The 12018-nt window shown below is 50.0% G+C and overlaps 1 protein-coding gene across 4 annotated transcripts in view; it reads left to right on the top strand.

The window, feature by feature from the left end:
* The window catches only part of NLGN2 (neuroligin 2), a 100385-nt gene extending 88671 nt beyond the window's left edge, over window positions 1–11714 (top strand). For 3 of the 4 annotated variants that reach the window (XM_018573145.1, XM_018573143.1, XM_018573146.1), the window contains 3 exons: window positions 693–878; window positions 5044–5833; window positions 10134–11714. In XM_018573145.1, coding sequence (XP_018428647.1) covers window positions 693–878; window positions 5044–5833; window positions 10134–10968 — 1811 coding nt within the window. In that variant the 3' untranslated portion in view covers window positions 10969–11714. Of the gene's footprint in view, window positions 1–692; window positions 922–5041; window positions 5834–10133 lie in introns of all 4 variants that reach the window. The other variant, XM_018573144.1, reaches the window with a different exon arrangement.
* The last annotated feature ends 304 nt before the right edge of the window (window positions 11715–12018 follow it).

The following is a 12018-nucleotide window of genomic DNA, read 5'->3' as shown; positions in this document are numbered from 1 at the left end:
GGATAGATTTGTTGCAAGACCAACACCTACTCCTTGGGGGGGGGGGGGGGGGGTTACATAGCTTACACCGAAAATATCATTTTAAAGACTATACATTACACCCCCCCTCACGCAGACGCCTCGGGTAACTCACACCAGAAGCCTGCAAATGTCTGCATCAGCCGATTCCACCTGCAGGAAGGCAATTAGACGTCGTGCTGTACACCTCATCTAAGCACCGTGCTTCATGAAAAGGTTACACCAGCCAATTAGTAGAGAAACTCAGCCAAACGCTCATTAACAACCAAAATCTTCAGAAATTCCACCAGCTCAGAAAATTATATCACATCACTTATTGCTAATGTAACTGTTAAAGATCCCTTCAGTCTTCCACATCTTCCCGCTGTGTTGGTCCAGAAGGGGGTATATTAAACCCACCATATGACTGATTTTGCCCAATGGGGGGGAGGGGGCGACAAGACTGGTTCCTTATTCCAATGGCAAAAACGTTCCTATACTGATCTTTCATCACCGCGGAACGCATTTAACAGCTCTTACCGTAAAGGCGCCTTCCCATAATAAGGGTAAATCCAATATTCCCTGATTTACAAACGACGTCGTCCCATGTCTTTCATACAGCCCTTGGAAAATCAATTCTCTAAGCCTTCATCATTTTACCTGTTTTAATGTTTTGTGTCTTGGTCACCCTCCAGGGTTCATGAGTACGGGGGATCCGGCGGCAAAAGGTAATTACGGCCTTTTGGACCAGATTCAAGCGCTGCGATGGCTAGAAGAGAATATTGGCCATTTTGGAGGGGACCCAGAAAGAATAACCATCTTTGGGTCAGGAGCTGGAGCATCTTGTGTCAGCCTTCTCATCCTGTCCCACCACTCTGAAGGTCAGTACGCTCATCAATGGCTAGTAGACTCGTCAATGACCAATAAACTTATCAATGACCTGTAGACTCATCAATGACTAGTAGACTTATCAATGACTACTAGACTGATCAATGACCTGTAGACTCATCAATGACCAGTAGAATCATCAATGACTAGTAGACTCATCAATGAGCAGTAGACTCATCTATGACTAGTAGACTCATCAATGACTACTAGACTTATCAATGACTAGTAGACTGATCAATGACCTGTAGACTCATCAATGACCAGTAGACTCATCAATGACCAGTAGACTCATCAATGACCCGTAGACTTATCAATGACCAGTAGACTCATGAATAACTAGTAGACTCATCAATGACCCGTAGACTTATCAATGACCAGTAGACTTATCAATGACCAGTAGACTCATCAATGACCAATAGACTCATCAATGAGTAGTAGACTCATCAATGACCTGTAGCCTCATAAATGACCAGTAGACTCATCAATGACCCGTAGACTTATCAATGACCCGTAGACTCATCAAAGACCAGTAGACTCACAAAGACCAGTAGACTCATCAATGACCAGTAGACTCTTCAAAGACTAGTAGACTCATCAATGACCAGTAGACTCATCAATGATTAGTAGACTCATCAATGACCAGTAGCCTCATTAATGACCTGTAGACTCTTCAATGACCAACAGACTCATCAATGACCTGTGGACTCATCAATGACCAGTAGAGTCATCAATAACTAGTAGACTCATCAATAACTAGTAGACTCATCAATGACCAGTAGAGTCATCAATGACTACCCAGATAGCAAGGATAACTTGCCACAAACTTGTGTCAGGGTGAAATTTTAATTTTGTTAACTTGCTGCACACGTTCCTGGCAAGTTGTAGACTTGCAGAACACTCGCAGCACAAGTTCTAGGCGACACTTTTTGAATTTGTAGCAAATTTGTTTGGCAAGTCTACAGCAAGAGTCCTGCAGGTCTTAGCAAGAGCTCTGCAAGCTCGCTGGTCTGGAGACTTGCAATGCAGACTTGCTGTAATCGTGCAACAAAATTGTGAAGCTTGGCAAGTCTGCAAGAGTTTAGCAAGTCATTTTCAAACTTGCAGCACAATTGCTTGCTATCTGGGTAGTAGACTATTCAATGACCTGTAGACTCATCAATGACCTGTAGACTCATCAATGACCTGTAGACTTTTCAATGACGTGTAGACTTTTCAATGACTAGCAGACTCATCAATGACCAATAGACTCATCAATGACCAATAGACTCATCAATGACCAATAGACTCCTCAGCAACTCATCAATGACCCACACAGCCTGTGAATAACCAATGAAGAGGTCGCCTGACACCTATGAGGTCATTGTGCTTTTCCATCTTGTGGACAAACTGACAGCATGGGACAAATACTGTATACCGGTACTTACTTTACCTCTGACACATCAGTATGATGGGTAGGGGTCATAGGTCAGTTCCTTCAGTTGCTGCCTTGTCTGACTTCTCACACTGTCTCCCAGCACCCAAGTGTGTAAGAATCAGACGTATGTAGTTTATATTCCTATTAAAGTGACCATGTCACCAGACCATTCATTTCAACACCATTCTTCCCGTAAGATTATATGTGAAATGAATGTACTTTATACATGTTATTGGAGGGGCTTTGACATAGGAGGGAGGGGGCTATGACATAGGAGGGAGGGGGCTATGACATAGGAAGGAGGGGGCTATGACATAGGAGGGAGGGGGCTATGACATAGGAAGGAGGGGGCTATGACATAGGAGGGAGGGGGCTATGACATAGGAAGGAGGGGGCTATGACATAGGAGGGAGGGGGCTATGACATAGGAAGGAGGGGGCTATGACATAGGAGGGAGGGGGCTATGACATAGGAAGGAGGGGGCTATGACATAGGAGGGAGGGGGCTATGACATAGGAGGGAGGGGGCTATGACATAGGAGGGAGGGGGCTATGACATAGGAGGAGAGGGTTATGACATAGGAAGGAGAGGGCTATGACATAGGAGGGAGGGGGCTATGACATAGGAGGGAGGGGGCTATGACATAGGAGGGAGGGGCTATGACATAGGAGGGAGGGGGCTATGACATAGGAGGGAGGGGGCTATGACATAGGAGGGAGGGGGCTATGACATAGGAGGGAGAGGGCTATGACATAGGAAGGAGGAGGCTATGACATAGGAGGGAGGGGGCTATGACATAGGAGGAGAGGGCTATGACATAGGAGGGAGAGGGCTATGACATAGGATGAAGGGGCTATGACATAGGAGGGAGGGGGCTATGACATAGGAGGGAGAGGGCTATGACATAGAAGGAGGAGGCTATGACATAGGAGGGAGAGGGTTATGACATAGAAGGAGGAGGCTATGACATAGGAGGGAGGGGGCTATGACATAGGAAGGAGGAGGCTATGACATAGGAGGGAGGGGGCTATGACATATGAAGGAGGAGGCTATGACATAGGAGGCAGGGGGCTATGACATAGGAGGCAGGGGGCTATGACATAGGAGGAAGGGGCTATGACATAGGAGGGAGAGGGCTATGACATAGGAGGGAGGGGGCTATGACATAGGAAGGAGGAGGCTATGACATAGGAGGGAGGGGGCTATGACATAGGAAGGAGGAGGCTATGACATAGGAGGGAGGGGGCTATGACATAGGAAGGAGGAGGCTATGACATAGGAGGGAGGGGGCTATGACATAGGAAGGAGGAGGCTATGACATAGGAGGGAGGGGGCTATGACATAGGAAGGAGGAGGCTATGACATAGGAGGGAGGGGGCTATGACATAGGAAGGAGGAGGCTATGACATAGGAGGGAGGGGGCTATGACATAGGAAGGAGGAGGCTATGACATAGGAGGGAGGGGGCTATGACATAGGAAGGAGGAGGCTATGACATAGGAGGGAGGGGGCTATGACATAGGAAGGAGGAGGCTATGACATAGGAGGGAGGGGGCTATGACATAGGAAGGAGGAGGCTATGACATAGGAGGGAGGGGGCTATGACATAGGAAGGAGGAGGCTATGACATAGGAGGGAGGGGGCTATGACATAGGAAGGAGGAGGCTATGACATAGGAGGGAGGGGGCTATGACATAGGAAGGAGGAGGCTATGACATAGGAGGGAGGGGGCTATGACATAGGAAGGAGGAGGCTATGACATAGGAGGGAGGGGGCTATGACATAGGAAGGAGGAGGCTATGACATAGGAGGGAGGGGGCTATGACATAGGAAGGAGGAGGCTATGACATAGGAGGGAGGGGGCTATGACATAGGAAGGAGGAGGCTATGACATAGGAGGGAGGGGGCTATGACATAGGAAGGAGGAGGCTATGACATAGGAGGGAGGGGGCTATGACATAGGAAGGAGGAGGCTATGACATAGGAGGGAGGGGGCTATGACATAGGAAGGAGGAGGCTATGACATAGGAGGGAGGGGGCTATGACATAGGAAGGAGGAGGCTATGACATAGGAGGGAGGGGGCTATGACATAGGAAGGAGGAGGCTATGACATAGGAGGGAGGGGGCTATGACATAGGAAGGAGGAGGCTATGACATAGGAGGGAGGGGGCTATGACATAGGAAGGAGGAGGCTATGACATAGGAGGGAGGGGGCTATGACATAGGAAGGAGGAGGCTATGACATAGGAGGGAGGGGGCTATGACATAGGAAGGAGGAGGCTATGACATAGGAGGGAGGGGGCTATGACATAGGAAGGAGGAGGCTATGACATAGGAGGGAGGGGGCTATGACATAGGAAGGAGGAGGCTATGACATAGGAGGGAGGGGGCTATGACATAGGAAGGAGGAGGCTATGACATAGGAGGGAGGGGGCTATGACATATGAAGGAGGAGGCTATGACATAGGAGGCAGGGGGCTATGACATAGGAAGAAGGGGCTATGACATAGGAGGGAGAGGGCTATGACATAGGAGGGGGCTATGCTAGGGAATTGACTCTTACCATAGTAAACTTTTAGACTTTGATCATTTAATTCCCTGCATGGTTCTGACTACATTTTTCTGTCACTTTTCCTACTGTGTGGTCACCCGATGGAACATCATGACAGGCGTTGTCACCACAGACAATGCCCTTATTTTAGCTGGTGTCTGTTTCTCAGTATACCTTCTCTTTCTGCCTGCAGGTCTCTTCCAAAAAGCCATTGCGCAGAGCGGTACGGCCATAGCTAGCTGGTCGGTCAACTATGAGCCCCTGAAGTACACTCGCATGTTGGCGGCCAAGGTGGGGTGCGACTACCCCGACAACACTGAGATGGTCAGCTGCCTTAGGCGGAAGCCGTACCGAGACCTGGTGGACCAGGACATCCAGCCGGCCAGATACCACATCGCTTTTGGTCCCGTTGTGGACGGAGACGTTGTTCCCGACGATCCAGAGATTTTGATGGAACAAGGAGAGTTCCTCAACTACGACATACTGATGGGGGTGAACCAAGGCGAGGGCCTCAAATTTGTAGAGGACACGCTGGAGAGTGAGGACGGGATATCCGCCAGCTACTTCGACTTCACGGTGTCCAATTTTGTGGACAACCTCTACGGCTACCCAGAGGGTAAAGACGTGCTGCGCGAGACCATCAAGTTCATGTACACCGACTGGGCCGACCGCGACAATGGCGACATGAGGAGGAAGACTCTGCTGGCTCTTTTTACAGACCATCAGTGGGTGGCGCCGGCCGTGGCAACAGCTCGCTTCCACGCAGAGTACGAATCGCCGGTTTTCTTTTATGCCTTTTACCATCGCTGCCAGGCGGAGGGGAGGCCGGAATGGGGCGAGGCAGCCCACGGTGACGAAGTGCCCTATGTCTTCGGCGTGCCCATGGTGGGGGCTACAGACCTGTTCCCCTGCAACTTCTCCAAGAATGACGTCATGCTGAGCGCCGTGGTTATGACCTACTGGACCAACTTTGCAAAGACTGGGTGAGAGTTGGCTTCTCTGGTAGCTTCACATTGGTCACCTATCTTCCATCTGTTGCATGCGTCCATTGAAAGATGATGTCCACTAGTTACCCCCTCCTCCTCTGCACATGCGCAGCCTAAACTGCAGTGATTTCAATGGGAAGACCAACAGCAGCTTGCTGGGTATGCCCAATGAATTGGGGGGACGGAAGCTTGTACAGAGGCGCGGTGTGATGCTGGGCAGGCTGCACAACAAAAGAGCTATCGATACTCAACCTGAGCTTGGATGGGAGGGGGGTTTAATCCTCAGTTTGGGGGGTACTTAGTCTCATTTGGAAGGATACTAATACTCAGTCATGAGGAAGGGGAGGTTACTGAGCTTCAGTTGGAAGGGTAGTAATCGTCAGTACTGCAGCAGGGGGTACTCAGCCGCATTAAATGCTCTACAAAGACTGCAGGAGGCTGCAGACAAGAGTCAGTGTCCATAGGGAGAGAAGCTGTCCAGAAAATTACAGGATTGTACCCGAGGGTCGGTGGAGTAACAGAGGCACACGGGGCACAGAAAGAGTCACTGGACAACATAGCACACACTCATGAACACAGGGTCACATAAGTATTACTCGTTGACACAGGATGCTCAACGTGCAGTGGAGTCACAGGGGTCACAGAGTAACACAGAAGGCTCAGGGTGCTCTAGAGTCCCAGGGGGTCACAGGATGTTCAGGGTGTTCTGGAGTCACAGGGGTCACAGGATGTTCAGGGTGCTCTGGGGTCACAGGATGCTCAGGGTGTTCTGGAGTCACAGGGGTCACAGGATGCTCAGGGTGCTCTAGAGTCCCAGGGGTCACAGGTTGCTCAGGGTGCTCTAGAGTCCCAGGGATCACAGGATGTTCAGGGTGTTCTGGAGTCAAAGGGGTCACAGGATGTTCAGGGTGCTCTGGAGTCACAGGATGCTCAGGGTGTTCTGGAGTCACAGGGGTCACAGGATGCTCAGGGTGCTCTAGAGTCCCAGGGGTCACAGGATGTTCAGGGTGCTCTGGAGTCATAGGGGTCACAGGATGTTCAGGGTGCTCTAGAGTCACAGGGATCACAGGTTGCTCAGGGTGCTCTAGAGTCCCAGGGGTCACAGGAAGTTCAGGGTGTTCTGGAGTCACAGGATGCTCAGGGTGCTCTAGAGTCCCAGGGGTCACAGGATGGTCAGGGTGCTCTAGAGTCCCAGGGGTCACAGGTTGCTCAGGGTGCTCTAGAGTCCCAGGGATCACAGGATGTTCTGGAGTCACAGGGGTCACTGGATGCTCAGGGTGCTCTGGAGTCATAGGGGTCACAGGATGTTCAGGGTGCTCTAGAGTCACAGGGGTCACAGGTTGCTCAGGGTGCTCTAGAGTCCCAGGGATCACAGGATGTTCTGGAGTCACAGGGGTCACTGGATGCTCAGGGTGCTCTCGAGTCACAGGGGTCACAGGATTTTCAGAGTGTTCTGGAGTCACAGGAGTCACAGAGCGGATTACCTAGGGCTTTCTGCATGCAAATTGTCTATGTACAGCACCCTGCCAGCCCCTCCCACCAGCTATTGTGGGCGCTATATAAAAACCTGTAGTAATAATAATAGGGAGTCATTAGTTTGATCCATTGGGCCCCAGTGGTTACCCTTACTGGTTAGTCCCTAGCAAATGTATTAGCCCAACTGAGCAACTAAAACGGGTGCATGTGGCATGGACCCTCTCCATTAATCAAGATCACCTCAGTAGTCTTCTGATTGGATGCTGGCTCTCTCACAGTGTATTTCACCTCTCTGAGGAAACCGAGAAGGGTTCCCAATAAAGTTACCCCTGAGGGGTGTAGGAATTGTGACTCTGAAAGCAGATTTGGGAGATAAGACTGACATTTAGAGGCAATGTTCTGGCAGTGTAGGAGGATAGCTCAGCTCTCAGAAGGTCTGCAGCTACAGCAAGGATTGTGATGGTGGCATAGAGCCTGGGCACGGTCTGGAAAACACCGCAAGACGCGAAGTTGCCAAGCTACGTCTAAGCATGAAATATTGTGCAGACCGTCGTATTGGCCTATTATCTGTGTGTAGTGTATTCTATATTGGGGCACGGCATCTCAAAGTGGAGCTTAGAACTCGTAGTGCTTCCTGGAAAAACTGTCCTATTCAGGAACAAAACATTTTCCAGGCAGCTTATCTTGTAATTGACCTTTTTTTTGTAGCAATCCTGGAAGTTGATGTTCAGGAAAATATGGAAACACAATAACCAAAAATGTCCTGATAAAAGATGTGTCATTAGGAAAACCAAAAACATAATGCTGCAACAGTTCTGTTTTCCCTGTCGGCTGGCGGACCAGCTATTGTCCCACTGCCTGATCCACGCTACTCATCTACACTATATGGCTGGAAGTATGTGGACCCCCCACCAATCAGGGCAGGATGTCCCACAAGGCCAACCAATGCCGGGCCTTGGGGCAGCAGGAAGTAGAGGGACAGCAGGGGTGTGGAATTCCTATCTCCCGCTGCCTGGGACATGCAGTTCCGGGCGCCGGGCAGGTAGTGCAAGCAGAGCTAAATGTACAGCGGGGAAGCTGCCTCTTGTTATGATACCGGCGATGTATCTCCATGGAGGGGGGGGGGTTGTAGGGTAGGGGGGCGCATTGAGGAACCTGGCCTTGGGGCAGCAGAGAGAGTAAATCCGGCCCTGACCCCAATTATGGAGTTCAGGTGTCTCCAGTGAAGGTTCTGTTAACACTACATCATATATAGACATTGTAGACGATTGGGCTCTTCCAACCTTAACAGTTTAGTGAAGAACCTTTTCTGTTCCACCATGACTGTCCAAAACCAGCTCCATAAAAACACGGTGTGGCCAGTTTGGGGGGAGGAACTTGAGTATCCTGCACAGAGCCCCGACCTCAACCCTTCTGAACACCATTGGGATGAATTAGAATGCCAGTGGTGAACCAGATCTTCTGATCCAGTAACTGGCCTCACAAATGGGACAGAGTCCCACAGACACCCTCCAAAATCTTCTGCAAAGCCTTCCCAGAAGAGTGGAGGGTGTTATAGCCACGAAGTGGGGGGGGGGGAAGCAACTCCATATTAATGTCCATGGTGTTGGATGTCCAACAAGCTCCTAGAGTTGTGATGGTCAGTTGTCCACAAATGTTTGGTCATATTTTTGACCTGGCCTATGATCCTCCCCCTTGGCCAGGGCTTGACCAGTGAGTAGGCAGAAGAGACAGCCTCCTTGGGCACTTCATTGGCGGTGGATGCAAAAAGCACAGCACCTACAACCTATACTGCTGAGGTAGTTTACAGCTCAAGGAGAAAGAGTGCAGTTTGGCCTTTTCCCCTTGAGTGCTGAAGAACCTAATCTCGGCACCACCTTTGCCTGCCTGTGCAAAGCAGACTGTGGCACTCTGGGTACTCTGGCTGCACTGCCTATTGAATTGAGGGACTTTGAGCAGTCACATGTGCTGTGCCCTTGTTCATGGTTACACCCCCAAGGAAATGCCCATGCAGGCCCACATGGCTGGTTAGCTGCAAGGGTCACTGGAACAAGTAGTCCAGGAAAATGCAGTGACACACAAGCGGGGACTGTCTACCTTGTAATACACGCCCACGGATTGATATTTTTGTTTTTTAATTGCTGCTCTGCATTGTGTGACCCAATCTTCGAGAAGGTAAATAAAGAGTATGTAAAGCCCAAATTCTTCTTTTTAGTCTTGGATACCGAAAATGTCTATGTCTAGTTGACATAAAACACTGAGACAGTGGTCTCTGGAACAGGTGTCCCCATTGGAAGATTGTAAAACTGTAAAATTTAGGAGTTCCCTTCACCTCCTGCCTTGGGGGGCACCAAAGACAAACCGTAGAGAATAAATCTCCCAGACATCAATAAAAACCTAAAGTAACAGGTAGAATGAGAGCGCCAGACCAAGAAAAGTTTAGAGTCCATACTGGCGCTATCATTCTACCCGTTACTTCGGGATTTCTCTGTTCAGGTCCTAGCCCCTCCCCTAAGGGTCTCCTGATTCTTGCAGAAGAGCAGCCGCCTAACCTAAGCCGTTAGGCCCGAGCAGTGATTCCACCCCCTTCTCTCAAAAATTCTGTATCAATAAAAATCCTGTTCTAACTGGACTGTCTGAAAGGAAAACTCATACCAAAATGCCCTGACTTTGTATACTTTATAGAAATACCTAACATGCCAAAAGAAGCCAATATTCTCCTTTAAGGGACTCTGTCATTTCAGCCTTCCAGTGTTTGTCCTCCTGTGTGCTATGATCTAAAAGCATATATGTCTCATCTCATATCCTCTCTCTATTTCAGGGATCCCAACCATCCGGTTCCTCAGGACACCAAGTTCATTCACACGAAACCCAACCGCTTCGAGGAGGTGGTATGGACAAAGTTTAACCCTAAGGAGAAGCAGTACCTACACATAGGCCTAAAGCCTCGCGTGCGGGACAACTACCGCGCCAATAAGGTTGCCTTCTGGTTGGAATTAGTCCCTCACCTTCACAACCTGAACACGGTCGGGCACCCTTCGACCACCACGAAATTACCTCCCTACAGCACCCGCTGGCCAACCAGGATAACCGGTAGCAGTACCACCCGACGGCCTCATGCCACACCTACAACTGAAGATAATGGTGATGTGGTGGAGCGACCTCGATATCCCCCTTTCCCTGGAGTTTCCCGGGACTATTCAACTGAGCTGAGTGTGACGGTAGCGGTTGGAGCTTCTCTCCTCTTCCTCAACATCCTGGCCTTTGCTGCTCTTTATTACAAGAGAGATCGCCGTCATGAAGTCCGGCATAGGCGACACAGTCCCGGGCGAGGAGGAGCTCCCGGCAATGACCTGGCACACCATGGACCAGAAGAAGAACTGATGTCCCTTCAGATCAAGAGGGGCGGAGGAGCTCCTGATCTTGAGCCTTTAAGGCCACATGACATACTGCGCCCAGTTTGCCCTCCCGACTATACACTGGCATTAAGAAGGGCCCCTGAGGACTCTCCGCTTCCACCACCACCCCCACCTCCTGGCTCTGTCATGGCTCCAAACACCATCTCGGGCCTACCTTCTTTACATCCCTTCAATACATTCCCTACCACTGCTCACAACAATACCCTGCCCCACCCGCATTCAACCACAAGGGTATAGTGGTACCAGGCATCTCTCCCTCTGCCCATACGTTGCCCCATCTCCCCCTTCCTCTCGCGAACAGCAACATTGGGTATCTGGGCCTGCCAAGCCTGAGCTGGATTTTGCCTTATGGCAGGGGATGGGGGTAGATGAAATAACTTGTTTATTATGAGGGGGACAGAAAGGAACTACCCAGTCTCCCCATGCCCCTTCTCCTCCTCAGGCTTTAGAAACTGCTCCCAAGATCGACATTCAGGACTGTGACACCTGGACTTCATCTTCTGCCTACGTCATGGGGGAAACAGGGTCGAAAAAAACAAAACAAAAACAAAAACACGATGGGGCAGTTATTTAATGGGATGTAGGGAAAGATATGATGTTTTGATCCAATAAATTATACCCCCCTGTTGGGGGAGAGTTGCTAAAGGAGGAAGAGAGGCCTATGTGACTAGGCCGAAGCCTCCAACTGACTCAACTTGTACACCTGCTTTATTTTTATTCACGGACAATATCCAACAGACGGGGGATGTTTCGCTAGACGCAGGCCTCACACAGATAGCCTGCGTCTGGTGCGCTCAATGCACTGAACCTTCAAGGACTCAACTGCTCTTGAACAGCCGGAAAAAAAAATTGCCGTCACCAGAAGAGGGGAACATAAGAGCTGTCCCCTACAATGGAAAAAAAAAAAGGGGGGGCAGGGGGTGAATGTACACGGGGGGGGGGTGAATGCATGAGAGGCCAAAATAAGCCCCTCCCCCCCTTAAAAGAATACAAAACACAGTGCCAATGATCCCCTTTCCACCTCTTCGGCAAAGGTGGGCCTGCTTCTATCTCAAAGGGGGTGCTCAAATGGTAAAAGGTATATCGCCTCTCCACTGCCATAGTCCCCACGACCCCTCCGGGTGGATCAAAGGGGGGAAGGGAACTGTTTGTGTGCCAAAACAATAGTGAGGGAGTGTCTTATACAATGGATCTTTGCTCTCTATTTTCCTATATTACGTTTCGTATATTACGACCATTGCCATCATATTCTCTTGCTTCTTCTCACTCTCGATAAAACCCCCCCCG

This window comes from Nanorana parkeri, unplaced genomic scaffold (assembly GCF_000935625.1).
Source record: "Nanorana parkeri isolate BGI_ZX_2015 unplaced genomic scaffold, ASM93562v1 scaffold2252, whole genome shotgun sequence".
In the NCBI taxonomy this organism is placed as follows: domain Eukaryota; kingdom Metazoa; phylum Chordata; class Amphibia; order Anura; family Dicroglossidae; genus Nanorana; species Nanorana parkeri.
This window is presented reverse-complemented; position numbering and strand designations above follow the sequence as displayed.